This window comes from Microplitis mediator, chromosome 5 (assembly GCF_029852145.1).
Source record: "Microplitis mediator isolate UGA2020A chromosome 5, iyMicMedi2.1, whole genome shotgun sequence".
Classification (NCBI taxonomy): Eukaryota; Metazoa; Arthropoda; class Insecta; order Hymenoptera; family Braconidae; genus Microplitis; species Microplitis mediator.
The window spans coordinates 24,000,468-24,019,433 of NC_079973.1; the positions used below are offsets into that span (position 1 = coordinate 24,000,468).

At 27.8% G+C, this 18,966-nt stretch overlaps 1 protein-coding gene and 1 non-coding gene across 3 annotated transcripts; both read left to right on the top strand.

Moving 5' to 3' along the window:
* The first annotated feature begins 6,691 nt into the window (after positions 1-6,691).
* LOC130668334 (orexin receptor type 2-like) lies at positions 6,692-18,111 on the top strand. Of its 2 annotated transcripts, none has more exons than XM_057470573.1 (6): positions 6,692-7,320; positions 11,718-11,865; positions 11,976-12,194; positions 15,295-15,466; positions 16,495-16,642; positions 16,877-17,003. In XM_057470573.1, exons 1-5 carry the CDS (start codon positions 6,844-6,846, stop codon positions 16,637-16,639), a joined length of 1,161 nt encoding a protein of 386 aa, XP_057326556.1. In that variant the 5' UTR covers positions 6,692-6,843; the 3' UTR covers positions 16,640-16,642; positions 16,877-17,003. The 2 variants fall into 2 exon arrangements, with proteins under 2 accessions (XP_057326556.1, XP_057326555.1); XM_057470572.1 differs by having other exon boundaries at positions 6,693-7,320; positions 16,495-16,607; positions 16,877-18,111.
* Positions 8,138-8,270, top strand: LOC130669203 (U11 spliceosomal RNA). The gene has a single exon (XR_008990136.1). It is a non-coding gene; the product is annotated as a U11 spliceosomal RNA (small nuclear RNA).
* Positions 18,112-18,966: the final 855 nt, after the last annotated feature.

Below are 18,966 nucleotides of genomic sequence, written 5' to 3' on the forward strand. Positions count from 1 at the left end.
AATTTTTACTTGACCCAAGAAATTTTTTATATTATAAAGTGAAAACAAAACTTTTCTTGGGACAAGAAAAAATTTTCTCGGAACAATAAAAAAATTTTTTAGGCGAGAAAAAAATTCTTGAGCCAAGAAAAATTTTTGTCTTCAATTCATAATACAAAATATTTCTTGCGTCAAGAAATTCTTTTTTTCTGTGTATGACACCATCCCATTTCAAAAGAGAATATAATTTCTCCGTGTAAAATTAAATAAAACAGAATGCTAATTTAAAATATCTGTTTATTTTTTTAAATAATAAATTTTTTCAATGAAACAGACTTATTATCAGTTCAATCAAAATTTAAAATGAATATTTCAAAATTACAAATAGTTTAATATTTTCGAATCGTTCAATCCAAATCATTTATATCATTGAAACCTTCAAATAAGGTAAGAGACCCAGTACTTGATCACTCATGTATTTTTATATCTATATTCACTAAATTTTACTAAGTATAAATATACAAATACATAGAGTGATCGGGTACTAGTTCCCGGATCATTTACCTTACTCGAAATTTTGGTCAAGTGATACTAACTTTTCCCCTTTCTCACTTATTTGATTAAAGAGAAATAAATATTGGCTCCCTTACTATCGATTATTCCCACTTCTTAATAATGTGTATTATTTTATTCTTAACTATCACAAGTTAACGATAAAAGTGAACAAAACTAATTGTTTAATATCATACGATCTGTTGAAGTAGTAACAGCTCTCCGGGACTGAAAAAAAATATAACGTTTTCATACATTATAAGAAAAACTAATATAGAATAACACGTAAGTTGTATGCTCATTTTTTAATGATATTTCTAAACTTTTCATTAATTTAATCTATACAATATTTTTTTACAGTTAATCTTTTGAGGAAAAAACTTACAAACTACAGATTGTTAATATTTTCTAAAAAATGAATGATTCTGACATTGACTACCTATTCGAAATCTTACGATGCGAACAGGAGCAAGCTATCGATATTAATATGGAAACCACTAATGATGATCAAAATTATGATATTATGGATATCTCAGATAATTTAAATACAATAGACGGTAATTCATTGAGTTATAATGTAAATCGGAATAGTTGGGGTGATGTTGCAGTTGCTACAGTAAGTAATACAAATCAAAGTATTGCAACCAGTAGTGATATAAATGTAGCCCTTGTAAATGATAGCTCGATTGACTTATCTTGCATTCCCTTCAATCAACTATATCATACAACTAATTTTATTGATTATTCGTTATATTTTGATTTTGAACTCTCGGACCTCGTCGCTGAACAAAATCAGGATAAGCCATTGGATGTAATGACAAGTGAATGTAAGTATAAGTCAGCAAAGAGTTATTCTAAACAAGCAGATGTAAATGTTCAGACAGGTTGTGTTGCTTTTGAGACTGTCAATGTACCAAACAATTTATCAATAATACCGAGATTTGAGCCTCAATCAAGTTTTTCATCAAGAGATGAACGTAATTACAGTTGCTCAACTTCAGAGCTTTCAGTTATGAGTATTGACGAGCATGCTTCTCAACCTAATACTTCTCACGATTTATTGAAACTAGCCGACACATCAGTATTACCACGGCGTGAGCGACCAGTACTAGATTTATTGAAGAAAAAATTGTTTGCAAATGGAATGAAAACAGGAATAATTCACTTTATGCAAGGAGAAAAATGAAGGTACCCCACATGAAAATATCATATATGGTAAACATTAAAAAATATATGTTACAGATATAAATATATATGTGACAATACATGAAATCTTATATAGAACTATATATAGATTTTGGCCGATTTCATTATATTTCTATATATATTTTCTCTTATATGATTTCATATATTTCCGTATAACTTCAATATATTATTTATATATTTGAAAACTTATAATTATAATATATTCAAAAATAAATGTTATTTATATATAGAAACAAATAAGAATACATATATAATTCATCATTATATGGCACAATATATGTACCATGTATTTAACTTTATAAATTTTTGTATATTTCTCGACATATAGAGCCATATAGGGGAGCCTGGGGCACGAAGGCCCCCCTCAAATATTAGGTAAAAAACTTTTTTTTAATTTTACGTCAAGTTATGACCTCTATAATGTTTTATCATATTTTAGGCCAATATATGATATGTGGGGTAAAATGGACCACTCGAAATTTTTTTTTTTTTTTTCATTTTCCGTCAAGTTATGATCTTTATAATGTTTTTATTATATTTTAGATCAATATGTGCTATGTGGGGCAAAATGGACCACTCGAAAAAAAATTTGTAACGAACAATTTTTTTTTTTTTATTTTCCGTCAAGTTAATTTTTTTGTTACGATTTTTTTATTTTGAGTTGTCCATTTTACCCCACATATCACATATTGGCCTAAAATATGATATAAACATTATAGAGGTCATGACTTGATGGGAGATAAAAAAATTTTTTTTTTATAATTTTTTGGGGAGGGAGCCCTCCCGCCCCAGAAAAAAAAATTTTTTTTTTGACTTTTTGCAAAATTTCGACTGATTCTTCCGAAATAAACGAATTTGATGGTTAAAAGCCACAAAAATAAAAAACCGGCGTAAGGAAGCCTTCGTGCCCCAGGCTCCCCTATATATGTAAGAATAAATAAAATCTATTCTTTTTTGTCTTCCTCTCTCTGTTATAAGATTCAAACATTGTGTTTAGAATATATATATATATATATATATGTGCTAGCTTACAAATTTACATATTCAATTATCAATATATGTAATACATATATGTGCTAACTTATAAGTTTACATATATGATTATAAATATATATTAGGGTGGCCCAAAAAAACTGAGGATTTTTTTTTTTCGAGTCTCTTATGAAAATTTGTTAGTTTAAGATGTTTTAAGAAGCCTCTCCAAAAATCAGCTCGATAAAAAATTTTCAAGAGGTCGCTCACGAATTTTGAAAATATCAAAAATGATTGGAATTCGGATTTTTTGTTTCAGAATTTTTTCTTCCTCGTGGCAGCAATATTTTATATCTGTAAAATTATGACTATGCTGAAATTTTCAGCCCAATATTTAAATATTTAAACGGCGCTCAAGAATTTTGAATATTAACTGATAATATGTAACTAATAGTTTGAATCAGTTCTTGTATTTTTTTATAACTCGATTACTGTCATTTCACTTAAATATTACTTTTGCATAACCGAAAATATACAGGACGGTCTTAAACAATAAAATTGGGTAAGTTTTGAAAAAGCAAAAAAACCTAAAAATTGAATTAAAAAATAAAAAAGTATGTAAATAACTTATTATTTCTATTTCTCGGGTTGTATTTTTATTCATTATGATACAAAATGATGGTAAAAAAATTGAGAAGGTTTATTATTAATATTCAAAGGTCGCTCGAAAACGTCCAAGAGACAGTACTCGGAAACATTCAAAATTCTTGAGCGATGTTTAAATATTTTAATTTTGAGCTGAAATTTTCAGGGTAGTCATGATTTCATAAATATAAACTATAGCTGCCACGAGAAAGAAGAAATTTAGAACAAAAAATCCGAATTTCGATCATTTTTGATATTTTCAAAATTCGTGAGCGACCTCTTGAAAATTTTTTATCGAGCTGATTTTTGGAGAGGCGTCTTAAAACATCTTAAACTAACAAATTTTCATTAGAGACTCGAAAAAAAAAAATAGTCGGTTTTTTTGGGCCACCCTAATATATATAATACATGTATTAACTCATATACTTACGTAAATAATTAATTATATTAAAACTTACTATATTAGAGGAAGGAGGGGCAAAAGGGGGTACTTAAGGAAATACCAAGTTTTCGAGGACTCAAATACGCTAAATCTTTTTTTTTAATGATATTCAAAGTAAATAGAAGAAGTTTTCAGTTACCGTTGAAAAAAATAATTTTTCATTTCTGCGGGCAAAGTGGGGTACCCCCTAAAAAAGGCGAAAAAAAAAAATTTCTGGATTTTAAACGAATTTGATTAAGTTGAATTTTTTTGTAAGTAATTTACATGAAGAAAAATTATATTTTACATGTTTATTGGAAACAAAAGAAAAAAAAAATTTTTTAATAGTTTTTATCATAAAACAAACGTCATTAATATTTTTCAACTGACAATTGATTTTTGAAAAAGTTTACTGAAAAAAATTCAAAGTAACGCTTAATTATATGTACAGAAGTGATTTTGGAATGTATAAAAACCATTTAAAATATAAAATTTTTTTTATCAAATTTTGGGAGTACCCCGTTTTGCCTACCCTACCCCCTTTTGCCCCCCCTTCCCCTATATATAAGAAAATATATATCGTTTTTGGCCACTTATATGGTCTCATATTGATTATATATTTTTCCATTTATATTTATCATATATGGTATTTTCATGCGGGTGAAAATTCCAAGAAATTTTATGTGAAAATCCATGAATTTTTATTATACTAGCCGACTAAACTTGAAACCGTATTATAGTCCAATCTTTTATGTTATAAGTGTTAACACTTATAACATAAAATGTTAACAGCAATTGCTACTAATTGTATTGAAGCATAATAAAACTTCAATTCTGCCGACAAAAATTTCTCTCTTGTACATAATACATTTCGTATCAAGCATAATAAAAATTATAAAGTATTTTATGGTTATAATAACTGACACAACAAACATTGTTACGCTAGGATGAAATATTTACTGTCATGATAACAAAATGTACTACTAGCATAATATAAATTATTTAAATTATCTTAAATATACGATCAAAATGTTTTAAAAATTTATTGAAAAAAACAATTATTTTTATTTTTGTTCTTTTACTTTTTAAATTAACTTTTATGAAAATTATATTACTAATCTAAACAATTTATATAGACTCTTTGTAAAATTTATAATACTAACATAATAATTTTAGCGAGACTTTTTTTTGCTTTGTAAATTTAATATTGTACGGATCTGTACCAAAAATGGATTCATTTTAACTCCGCCCGGTGTTAAAATGAAATTACACCGGTGTAGGAGGCGTAATTCGGCGGTGTTAAAATACCGGTGTTAAAACAAGTATAAAAGCGGGGTAAACTGCGTCCGCTCAGAGTATTAGCTTTGGGAAGCTTATAAAACACAAAAAATATCTTGACACACACACTCGCACTCAAACACGCACACACACACACACTCAAGCTCACGAGTGCACACACACGCTTGTGCGCACACACACACGCGCGAGCGCACACATTCCCAAAGTAAAATATTTTAACACCGGAAAATTTCTTTTAACACCGGTAAAGAATATTTACACCGCCAATTTTAACACCTACACCGCTTGAACTTACCCCGGTGATTTTTTACAGTGTATCGGAAAAACCTAAGTGAAGTTCTACACTGTAAAAAATTTAGAGTCCGCCGTGTGGTGTGAATACTTTCATGTGAAAATTTTCAACACCGCCGGTGTGAAAGTTACACGACGCACAGCATTAAATTTTTGGCCGTGTGAATTAAAATGATCACACCGCTAACGGTGTAAATGTCAAATACTCACGTTAATAGAATTATTAATTTATCAACTTCGAACTATAAAGATATACATTCATCATTGAGTGAATCGTTTTGTTTAATCAGGGATGACTCTATTTTTTTTGAAAAATTTAAAATCCATCATAAAATTGTTACTTCCATTCATATGGGATATTTTAACTCGATTATGCGCAGTACTCGGTTTTAAACTGCTGATAGCAAATAAGAGACGCTGAACCATCAGTTCCGCTTGAACTGTAAAGTCAGTAGCATCCACCCGTAATTTTTAAAATTATATTATTATTCATTACATCAAAATACTTACATTATCCAAGTTATGAGTATGCGTGATTGTAAAAATTATTAAGAATTTTCTTTTAAAAAAATAATAATTCTTTATGGTCAGTTTTTAAGAATAGTTGTGAAATTAAAAATATTATTTATTCAATTATTGAGTGTGGAAAGTGATCAGAAATAAATTTCATTTTATAGTTAAATTCGTCAGTTTAATTATTGAATAAGAGGTTGTAACTGTGTTAAATCATTTACTCACCTAAAAATTAATGAAAAAAAAAAAAATCTCGAGTTATGTCATAAAACTTTTAGAGAATAATGAACACCATGGGGACAGTAATTTTACGGAATAAGTTTTACGTTTTGAGAAAAGTTAAAGCTTACAAATAATTAACGAACAAATACATAAAAAATGTTAATGAATAAAAGAATTCGTGATTGATTAGAAAATTATGACTTATTAAATTCTGTACTGCTGTGTATAGAAATTTTTTATTATAAAAATAAACATATACATATATAGATAAGTATGAAAAAAAAGAGATATTTAATAGCTATCTCGCAATATCGTGCTTAACGTGACATTTTTTATTTACTCTGTAATAAATATGAAAATATTCTAGCTTCTTTGTTTATTTACTTCTCATTTACTTGCTCACTTTTCAATGATATTTAATATCACAGGCAAAATTATTTACGTTATGTTTTTTATTGTTATTTACTCATCTAAAAACCTTTAAAATAAAATTTAAAAAAATTTTAAATTTAATGATAAATAAAGAAAATTTCAGATATCAAACAAATTTAATTTATTTGTAATTATATTAAAAAAATATATATATACATATATATATTTACAACAGAGACATTAAACATGATATCAAATATTAAAAAATCTTTTAACAAAATTTCGATTTCATTATTTAAATACTCTTTCGCATGTCATTTGACAGTTTATAAAATTGAGCATTAAGCTAAATTCATATTCATTCTACAATAATGATATTAAATATTTACTCTTTGATGTTTGGACTGATACTATCAGATTTTATTACACAAACAAGGGCGGTAGATTATATTGACATAGAAGACTCAGAATACAGGAACGTCACTGAAGAATTGTATTTATGGAGTGTTAATAGTACAAATAATAGCTGTACTAATTTTTTTTGTGTAAGTGATGAAGATTACATCGATTTCTTAATAACTCGTATGACAACACCAAGTATCTACGATTGGATTTTGATATTTATGCACATTACCGTGTTTATTGCCGGTATATTGGGAAATTCATTAGTCTGTATTGCTGTATACAGAAATCGATCTATGAGAACGGTTACTAATTACTTCCTTGTTAATCTTGCTGTAGCAGACCTTATGGTAATTATATTTTGTCTACCGTCAACAGTTATTTGGGATGTTACTGAGACTTGGTTACTCGGTGAAACGTTATGCAAAATCCTTCCCTACCTACAGGTAAACAACATTTTTTTATTCATTAAACCAATAATCGTTTATTTTAATAATATAACATGTTATTTCATTAATTTATATAGGAAAAAATTTATTTTTATTTTTTATATTTATGTGGATTCATTTCATTTGAAAAAAGTATATCTTAATATTTTATGTTAAAATATTTTTTTTAATTTAAAAAAATTATTGCTGACATTGTAATCGTACTGTCAGTGTAAATTTTATTAAAAGCGGTCCCGAGATATTAACAAATTTTCTGGTTGATTTAATTTTACAATCAATGACGATAATCACAGGCTATATTTTTTTCTATTTTAAAACGTCATGTAAAAAATACAACATTTTTAATTGCTTTTGATAAAAAATTTCTGAATCAAACGTCAAAAAGCTCTTATAGAATTTTTCCACGAACAAATCTTTGCTTATTTTGGTTGGGGAGAAAAGTATACTAGAAGAAAGCGAACATCGATCCTATGAATTTATGGAGTAATGTTAAAATCAAAACTAATTATCGGGCAGCAATACGCTAGTAGAAATTAATTATTATTCTGATATCGATATAGGCATCCGATGATTTTAGTCATTTAAATAGTAGCGATATCATTAAATAAGAAAATAAAAAAAATCTAATTAACATTACAAAGACAAAAAATTTAAAAACACTCGATTAATAATTGAATTTACGAATGAAAATATTTTTTTTTATTTTTAAAATGATTTCTTCGTATGCCGGTAGGTGGCCAGACTTGAAAAAAATTTATCGCTCACAGTATGTTATACTGAGTTTATGAGTACTAGTTTGAAAGCGATTCTAGTTAAAAAGGGTGCTCGCTACTTCAATAGCGCGTTGGTTCGTCATGCGAACTAGCGGGGTATGGCTATCAAGACATACCCAGTACGTAATTTTTGAAACCGTGAGGCTGTTAGCTGCCAGTTGCACTGACGCCTCCGCCATTTCATTACAAAGACACTTTTAATTCTCATTCATACAACGTAAAAATCAAGACCGATTTACAATACACTTTAATATTATTATAGTAATAAAAAAGACCATTATCATTGTAAATTATTTTCCATTACCAAGATATCCAATTAAAAAATATTAACTATTATAAGAGATAATCGTTATTTAGAGTTTTTTTTTTTCACCAGCTAAGTTACACTACACTACTGGATATTATTACTCAGCGTAATAGAGACTGCTATCCAAGCGTGATAGAATCTGGGATTGAATTAACGTGATAACAAAAAAAAATTCACGGAATGATTCAATGAGTTCGCCATAAACTTCAGTAATAAACACTTTAAAATAAAATAATTACTTTATAAAATTATGGTAATAAATAATAACAATTATTTTTTTTTTAATTTTAATTCAATAGACTTGTAATTAAATTGTAAATATTATTTATTAATATAAAGCGTATCTGCGTTATTTCGTGCCTGTCAGTTTTTAATTCAATATTTATCTTCGCGTTTCAGTTCGTGTTTAAATTTCTTTTTTATCCAGCTGAAATTATTAGTTTCTGTCATATCTTGAAGCTTGCAGTAACTGTTTCATTATTACCAGAAAAAAACAATATTTATTGTTATATTTTATTATAGGGTAAAATTGACGATCATGAATAGAATGAAAGGCTAGAAAAAATTTTATAATATAATTATTTGAAAATATTTAAAAGCAATTTTTTATCAGTACATATTGTTCACCAGCTCTACACACTCTAGAAGGTAAATAGAGCTAACACAATGAACTTTGTAATTACATTGGCTCGCGTACGGCCCTTCGTCATTGATAATGGCCATCCAAGTAATAAAGTGCGTTTACTTGCACTCAATTATCCAAAATATTACCCATATTAAATAATATCATGAAAAATCAACCACGCATATCAAGCTTTTAAAGCTACTGCTTCATATTTATTCAGTAGAAAATTTTTTTTTTTTTTTTTTTTTTTACGTTGAAATTTATAATTTAATTATACTCGCAAATTTTTATTTATTTTTTAACGGAAAAAAAAATCAATATAAGAAGTTAATTTCGCGATAATTATCAATAATATAGGGGAGGAGGGGGCAAAGTAGGCCCCTTAAAATTTTCTATACGTCAATAAATTCGGACGGATAACAAGCTTATCAAAATTTCTTATACAATGAGGGCTAAAATAGACCACCAAAACTGTCATTAAATATAATTTATTAAGAAAGTTAAAGATAATAAAATTACGTTTTAAAGTTATATCGCAGCAGACTATTAAAATGACTTTTATATTATTAAAATACAATTGTTTTATAGTAATTTGCAAATATCACACGTGTAAAGAATAAAAAATATCAAATCCGAAATTTTTTAAAGGGCCCACTTTTCCCCTAATTTTCGATTTTTCAATTTTAATGGACGCAGCATAATGAAGTGAAAATAAGTATCAAGGGTCTAAAAAGAAGTAAACGCGTAATAAAAATAAATGATATTATAATTATTTTCCTTAAGCGGCCCACTCTGCCCCCTTCTCCCCTATATTGTCTCAAAAATTAACTGACAAAATAAAAAAAAAAAATTTCTAATGCAAATTAAATCATTAATTGATTCATTAAGAGCCGTTAAATTAAGTAGACTATAAAAAATTTTCGGAGTGAACGCGGTTCCAATGATTTGTTATTTATTTTATATAAGTTTAAATGATTATAATCTAAACAAAGATTAAAATTTATTTCTCAGGATTAGTAAGCCGAAATAGCATTTTATAGGATAGAACCACTTTAACTTAGTTAATCCCATTGCATTAGTGGTCTTAAATCACTCTATCAAAGCGTATAAATTTTTATTCACACAAATTATCCAAATCCTTACTGAGAAAACCCACAAATACATAAGTATATTTACAATTGATTATAATTGTTATTGTTATTGTTATTACTAGTAGAAATAACTCTTTACAGTTAAAATATCACTGCATAATTTAAAGCAAGAAGTTGCAATAATCCTACGTGTTATTTATCTAATTTACGGGCTATATGATATCTTATTACCTCATTATACTATTAAGTCTATAACTTACGACACTTTAGTACTGTATTATACCCCAGTTATTAAATTACTATATATACAGTATCTACACTTTGCGCATGAAGACATCGATAATTTAATAATCTTTAAATGTTATAGAGGAAGTAATCGATGGAATTCAGATTAAATTGAATTATTAGTCTTTAACGTTTTTTCAGACCCTTACCGTTCATTGAAAACTAATAAAAAAAATATCATTAAAATATTTTCATAAAATTTTAATAAAAAACAATCTGTGCATTTTACTTTGCTATATTTTTTTCGAAATTTCCCACAAGAATTCTTAAGAAACCTTGAAAATTTTTTAGCATATGATCAAAAATATTCTACAATTGAAACCCTAATTTTTTTAATTTATTAATAAAAAAAAAAAAAAAAAATTCCTAAAATTCAATCCGTAGATTAACAATCGGTTTGAAATAAAATTCCATTTGAAAAAAATATTGATCTTTCAAAGGAATCGGTTAAAAAAAATACATTTGTCTACTTTAATTAAAAAATATTACGAAATATCAATTTTTTTTTAATCAATAAAATTTTTTTTATCGGCGAATTTTTATCAAGTATGAGATTTATATATATATAAATATTTGCATAAAAAAAAGCTTAAATTAAATCAAATTTTTTTTTTATTGTATGTTCAATATAATACTCAAGATATATAAAAAATACGTGCTATGTGTGGATACATTTGTCATCATTTTGAATAATTTTTTTTTTCTGCTATAAAAATAGCACAGAGACTGCATTTTACGAAATCAAATTAACGTTCGCGCGTAAATTAATTATATTAAACTGGCGTACATAAATCAGTTTCCCAGTGTTCTGTAGAGTATTTTTTCTGTTTAATAGCATGAATTTTGTGTGCGTGATGCCGGAAATAATAAAAAGAAAAAAGATTAAGTAAATTTATAAATATAGGTCGCTTAGAGTGTAGTGAGCATTAGACTCATTGAGTAATATATATAAATAAATAACACTCGGTAGAGGACAAATGAAAAAAAGTATCAATACAATAGCTCTAAACTCGCAACAAAACAAGTGTTGGTGCTTACACGTGGGCATACAAATTTATTGTGCCTCGTATATATATTACATTTATCACGTGTATATACACCCATATGTACATTATTCTGGTGGTAACGCATTAATACATAATAACTATGTGCCAAAAATAACCATTAATATATCCTACCGAATAATTTCAAACTTATTCCATAAAATCGTTATATATAGTTTATTATTATTAACTCAAATTGGTATTATCCACGTTACTATCATCAATTATACTTTATTATAGTCTTAATAATTAATTTAATTATTGTTACAGACAGTTTCAGTTAGTGTGAGCATTTTGACCCTCACTTTCATATCAATCGATCGTTGGTACGCTATATGTTTTCCATTGGAATTCAAATCGACTACAAAACGTGCAAAAAAATGTATATGTTGTATTTGGTTATTCTCATTTATTTTTGGTAAAAATAATGTCAATATTTATAATAGTAATAAATATAATCATGGATGAATTGATATTTGTAAATATTTAACAATGGGTAAAATTGTATAATAATTTAATATGTTTCAGACATACCAGATTTGATATTCCTACAAGTTACTCCAAGTCTACTTAAAATTGAGTCAATTTATTTAACACGATGTGAAAGATCGTGGAGCGTTAAAACCGAAAAAATTTTCAATTTTATTGTATTTGCATTTTTGTATTTCGGGCCACTGCTTTTTATGACCTACACATATTATCAAATAATTCGTGTACTACGAAGAAGTAACATTCCTGGATATAAATGTAAGTTTAATTATTATTTAAAAACTAGTTTAAAAAAAAAAAAGCTGCATACTAATTACACTAATGAGAATTTTTTTCTAATATATGACTGCACACTGTGAAAAGTTGCCGAGTAAACCTGGATTTAATTCGGAGTGAATGAGGAGCGGATAATTGTTTATTTATTTAATCCCCTTGTCGTAAAATTCACAAAATAGCAATAGCAAAACTGTTGAAAAAAATACATTTTTTTAGTATTAAAATAAAAATAAAATAAAAGAATAAATTCAATAACGATTTTTTTTTAATCTCTATGAAATATTATTGACGCACCAATAAAAAAAAGCCATTCGGCAACCGAAATTGAAGTAGATTTCTTGTAATAAATTTATTATTAAACCGTTAAATTCTTAATAATACTACGCAGCATTTAAAATTCATAGCATCAAGTCTAAATAACGATATTTGAAATATTTTCTCCATAATAAATTAGATAGTGCACTTTTTACATGTAAATTGAAGCTAAATAGACCAGATGGTGTAAGATGAAATCAACAAATACTAGCTCTCATAATCAAGTTAATAGTTACATTAAGACAAAACAAAACAAAAATATATAAAATTACACTGATAGAAGGATTTCTTAGCATTTAAAAAGATTTCTTTGTGTTTAAGAAATCATTTTAAATGCCAAGAAATCCTTCTTTCAGTGTATGAGTTAAATAGTGAAAAAATAAGTTAAATAGCATTCGAGTGATGAGGCGCATTATATTCAGTATATATATTAGACTGATTCATAAAAATCGACTAATTTTTTTTTTCTTCATAATATCGAAAATATTGTTGGAAATGACGAAAAAAAATACTGTGAAAGTTTGAGCTCTTAATATTAATATTAACAACTGCCGCATCGCAATTTTCTATTTCCCGTTTAAATAACATGGGAAAATTTATTTTTTAAGCTTTGGAATTTTGTAGCTCACGGTGGGACCAATACTTTTGAATGTTCAAGACATATTCTTATGGGAAATTTTACGCTCTACAAAAAAGGTCTCTTATAATTTTTCGATATTTTTATTTCTTCAAAAGTAATTCGAAGTTAAAATTAGATTGACGATAAATCTTTACTTTATTTAAATTTTTTGACGCGACCATCAACTTTATCCGAAAATTTTAGAGGACATTTTTTGTAGAGCATATTATTTCCTACAACTTATCTCAGAGAAAATTTTCGATATTTCTCATAAGTCGTAAGTTATTTGCAATTAACTGAAAATTTTCTTAAATAATCTAAATTTTGTTGCTTAAAATTAATTATATTAAATTTTCAGTTAATTGCAAATAACTTACGACTTATGAGAAATATCGAAAATTTTCTCTGAGATAAGTTGTAGGAAATAAAATGCTCTACAAAAAATGTCCTCTAAAATTTTCGGATAAAGTTGATGGTCGCGTCAAAAAATTTAAATAAAGTAAAGATTTATCGTCAATCTAATTTTAACTTCGAATTACTTTTGAAGAAACAAAAATATCGAAAAATTATAAGAGACCTTTTTTGTAGAGCGTAAAATTTCCCATAAGAATATGTCTTGAACATTCAAAAGTATTGGTCCCACCGTGAGCTACAAAATTCCAAAGCTTAAAAAATAAATTTTCCCATGTTATTTAAACGGGAAATAGAAAATTGCGATGCAGCAGTTGTTAATATTAATATTAAGAGCTCAAACTTTCACAGTATTTTTTTTTCGTCATTTCCAACAATATTTTCGATATAATGAAGAAAAATAGTATATTACATACCTAGGCCAGTAAAATAAGAAAAGTCTCAGGGCACATGTAATTGTTGGCCGAGGCTGACAAACATGTGCTCTGAGGCTTTCTTTTTTACTGGCCAAGGTGCGTATACTATTTTTCTGCTCGACGAAGCCGGAAAGTTGCAACTTCGTTTAGGGCAGCGGCCCGAAAGTTGCCACTTTCCGGCCGGAGGGCAGAAAAAAAATTAGTCGATTTTTTGAATCAGTCTAATATATATGTGAGATATAACGCGCCTTGTCACTCGGATGATAGCCACAATTTTCAATAGATCGCTATCAAACTTGGCATACTTATTCTTTGGGTGATTATCTTAATCGAGTTCGAAAATGAGTCTATTCGGTCGATAAATTCAGGAGTAATGGATAATTGGAAACTTTTTTATTTTCTGAAAAATCCACTATGTGGGCTACACGGAAAAAAATGAACTATATAAATTGAGAACGACAAGTATAATATAATGATGAAGGGATCAGTAAATAGGTAATGCGTTTTCATCCCCCGACAAAATATTTCCGGACATAATACCCCCGACAAAATATCTTTCGATATAATTTTCACAATTTTCCTGAAAAACAAGCACCCAAATTAGTTGTAAATGGTACAAATAAAACATTTAAATAAAAAAGAGAAATTTTTCTGATAATATTTTGTCGGGGGATGAAAACGCGTGGAATCCAGTAAATACTATCATTCTAAATAGTAATTTTATCATTTATGATTAAAACGTGAATGATAACAGAATAAGCATGAAAATTTATTGTCTATGCAAGAAAAATTACTATTTGAACTTTAAAAATCGTAACTGATACTTAGAAAATAGACGACACGTATTATAAAATTTATTATTTGGAATGTTAAAATTCCCCCTATTGACACCCGGGTTATAATTTCAGACTCATTTTTAAAGTTTATTTTTTTCCGTGTAATACAAAAGTTAGATTTCTATGGAATATAAAATCTACTAAAAACAAACAGTTACAGTAAACATTTCACATATAGAGTGAGCAGCTACAAAATGTATGAGCAAACACTAAAATAAATATCGAATCCATGTAAACATCAAGTCACTTGGGAAAAGGACATTTTAAATTTACGCGATTGATTTAAACTCTTCAATAACTTTATTATCTATTTAAATGTAGTAAAATCTGTCTTTCATTAGATCATTTAAAAAGTTATAAAGTTTCAGATAGTCTTTTAATACGACAAATTAAATTAAAAACTTTAAATAATTATCATTATATAAACTTAATATAGAGTAAGAATTGGTTACTAAGTTATTAAACTTTGATTATATATAATATAGTATCCAGAAGAAATAAACGAATCCCACTGGATACTCAGGGCACAACGTCGACGTTCAATGAGAATCATGAAGGACATTTGGGATCAAGACGGAAAGCTGCAAAAATGCTTGTTGTAGTTGTCTTTATTTTTGCGCTTTGTTATGCGCCAGTTCATTTATTAAACATCCTTCGGTAATTTAAACTATTTTTAAAAAATTCATAAGCGCATACCTCAAACCTTTACTACAAAATTAAAAACAGAAATTTTTTATTTTCCCCGGTTAATATACATAAACGGAAAAAAAGAATAATGGAAAAAATACAATTTCAAATATCAGCAAAGTCTCTCTACTTTGATACTGTAAAAATTACAAGACGCAATAATTATTAGTTTCATTAGTACAAAAATACATGAGAAACTATAAAATTTGGTATCTCTAGTAGTAGTCTCAATTATTACAGATTCAAACTATACACGGAAAAAAAATAACTGTTGCTGCAACAGGACATGTGAATACTACAGGACTTTCCTGTTGCAGCTACAGGGCCAGTCCTGTTGCAATCATAGGAATAGTCTTGAAACCGTGACAATTATACCCTGATTAAAAGAAACGATTCGAAACCATTTGCAATGTTAAATGCCCATAAGAAGGGCGATTAAAAAGTATTCAAAGTATTCAAAAGCATTAAAAAGTATTTGAAATTTTTTTTTCTAATCGTTTTAAATCGTTTTCTTTAATAAGGGATAATGAAGTGAATTAGTGGAGTTGGAAATCAACGTGTGTGCGTGTGCTCATTATGTGCGGGCGCGTGCATGCATGTGCGTGTGTATGCACACATGTGTGTGCGGTCGCGTTTATGTATGTATGTATGTGTATGTGTATGTGTGTGTGTGTGTGTGTGTGTGTGTGTGCGCACGCATGTGTGTGTATGCGTGTAGAAAAAATATACATCACCGTCGTTGATTCTCAATTCCACTAATACACATTATTATACTTATTACGAATCTGAGATTATTCCTGTGACTGCAACAGAACTGATCTTTTAGCTGTAACAGGAATATCCTGTTGCAGTAACATTTCTTTTTTTTCCGTGTAATACTTGAAGTTTTTTATACGAGGACCCTGTTTTTGCACTAAAAACTTCAATTTTTCCTTTATTATTTTTTCTGTGTATCGGTTGTAAAAAAATTATTTCTTAATCTAAAATTTTTCTTTCAGATATTCAATAAATCTACCATCAAATGACATAACAGTTGCGTGTAGTTTATTAGCCCACTGGCTGTGTTATTTAAATAGTGCAATCAATCCTGTTATTTATAATTTCATGAGTGGTAAAAATTTTATTTTCATAAATAAACACTGAATTGTAATCTTTAAATTAAAAAACTAAGAACTTGGGAAATAATTTTTTAACTATAATTATTAAAAAAAAAATTGTAGATAATATTGGCCATGACAATGATGACAACGCCTTATTATTTTATTATCTTTTGGTAATAGTATCATATAAATTAAAATTAATTGTATTTAAATAATTTGTTCTCAAGTTATACGATATCTGTTTAATTATAATTGATATAAATTTTTTGAATGTAATTAGGTAAATTCCGCAAAGAATTCAGACGATCGTTCATCTGCGCGCGGCCGATTTCAGCCGATGCTGGGACACAAAAAATAAGTGGAATTATTCAAATCGCCGAACGTTCTCTGATACCCACTACAAATTCGAACCAGTCGGTTAATAATTTTGTTAAAAGCCGACGGAGTGTTGAAGTTATTCCTCTTAAAAGTATGTCAGATTGTCGCTAAACGTGTCCAGCTTCTGGTACATGACCTATAGCTGAAACTAAACCTAAGAAGGAGTCAGGTAGTACTGCCGATTTTAGAATTACCGTTCAAAATTTGAAGAAATTTTTCGTATTAGTAGATAATGATAAGAAAGAGATGAAATTAAATTTTTTAAAAGCTACAGAAAACCAGTAAAATTTTGATTTTTATACATTTAATATTGAGTCTCATAATAAATCACAGGTTTCATCGAATTTATTTTTTTTTGTAGCTTTTAAAATATTTAATTGGATCTTTTTCTTATCATTGCCTAGTAACATATTAAATTTCATTAAATTATTAACGGTAATTCTAAAACCAACACTTAAGTCCACGAACGGTACTATCCTTGTCGCATTTGCGCAGTGAATGGGAACTTTGCCCACGTTTTTCTCTTAAACAAATGAAAATTTTTGGAAAATGGAAACGTAGATCGCTAGATTATAGCCCTGATTAAGGCCGATTAAAAGCCAAGCGGAGATGTCCGATTAAATCCGGTTAGAATTTTCCAATCGGATTGAATCGGAATTTTTATTTTTCCGTTCAGAGGTTTTGTTCGAGAGAAAAGCTTGGACGAAAATTACTATATACCCTCCTTAAAAAAAATTGTACATTAGTTTATAACTGTATTATATTTTGTATATTTTTTTTAAATTTAATGTTAACAATCCGAATTTATTGAATTTTTAGTTTCACTGTAGTTTATTAAATATGAGGTAATATACCTAGAACCCGATCACTCCATGTACTTGTATATCTATTTTTATTAAATATAGATATACAAATATATGAGTGATTGGATACTAGTTCCCTGATCGGGTACTGGGTCTCTTGCCTTTTATCATTATAAATTATTGTAAATAAACTTATGTATTACTGATGAAAGTATAGTATATATTAAGTGTATTAAAGTAAATAAAATATATATCATGTGTCATACTACTCCAATATTAGTGAATTTTACTTTACTGTAAGGCTATAATTATAAGTATAATTTAATTAGATTGGCCGGATGCATGAAAATACTGAAGCTATTAAATTACCAGTGTGAACGTATACATGCATAATGACGGCGCTACCAAAAAAGAGGCCCAGAACCTTTTTCTTGCTTTCGGCTCGGGTAGGCAATTATACACGTGCTTTGGAATGTCCTACTTTCCTCCCTAGGCGTGTAATATACCATTTTTTTAGGCTGGTCATACCGGAATTTTATTGGATCAATCTCTTTATTAATATTTCTATTTACTATTGCGTAGTTTTTTTTATATTCGTCTTTTTTTATTCCAAGTGAAAATTATTAAAATATGTCGACACTCACGGGTTTCTCCATAAAAGAAATGCATTAAAACTCAAACTTTAACATTAAATAATTAATTAAAGACTCCGGTGACCCCCTCTGAAACTTTAATAATTGATTTATATGCATTTCAACAACGTATAAAAAAAACCCAAGACTTAATCATTATGAAGCTTCAGTGCTCGTAGGACCACAATAAAGTTAGCGGCGAATGATTTTTTTTGGAATCAAATGATATCTCAATTAATTGCTCCTTAAAAGCTCTTTCAGAATCTGCGATTGCTCCACTTCTATAATTATTAGTTAATTAATAATTAATTTTTTAAAAAATTAATTTCCAAAAAAGTAATTTTGCTATAGTTTAAAAACTATTCATATTTTATATATATTTTTTTTTGCTTAAAAAATTGCTCTCGATGTGCTCTATCAATTAAGTGATAAAACTAATTAATATCTACAATATTTTTAATAATTAACTTAAAAAAACTTTTAGCATACTAGTCACTGCGCTAGGTCCTTGAATTTAGAGAGAGAGAGTAACACTACGGAGAGTCACCTCACAGAGA

Excerpts from the sequence above, each read along its gene's own strand:
- LOC130668334 (XM_057470572.1), top strand. The coding sequence starts at position 6,844 with ATGATATTAAATATTTACTCTTTGATGTTTGGACTGATACTATCAGAT. Across the intron at positions 12,195-15,294 it reads TAACATTCCTGGATATAAAT|TATCCAGAAGAAATAAACGA; the intron begins GTAAGTTTAATT and ends TATATAATATAG. Across the intron at positions 15,467-16,494 it reads CATTTATTAAACATCCTTCG|ATATTCAATAAATCTACCAT; the intron begins GTAATTTAAACT and ends TTTTTCTTTCAG.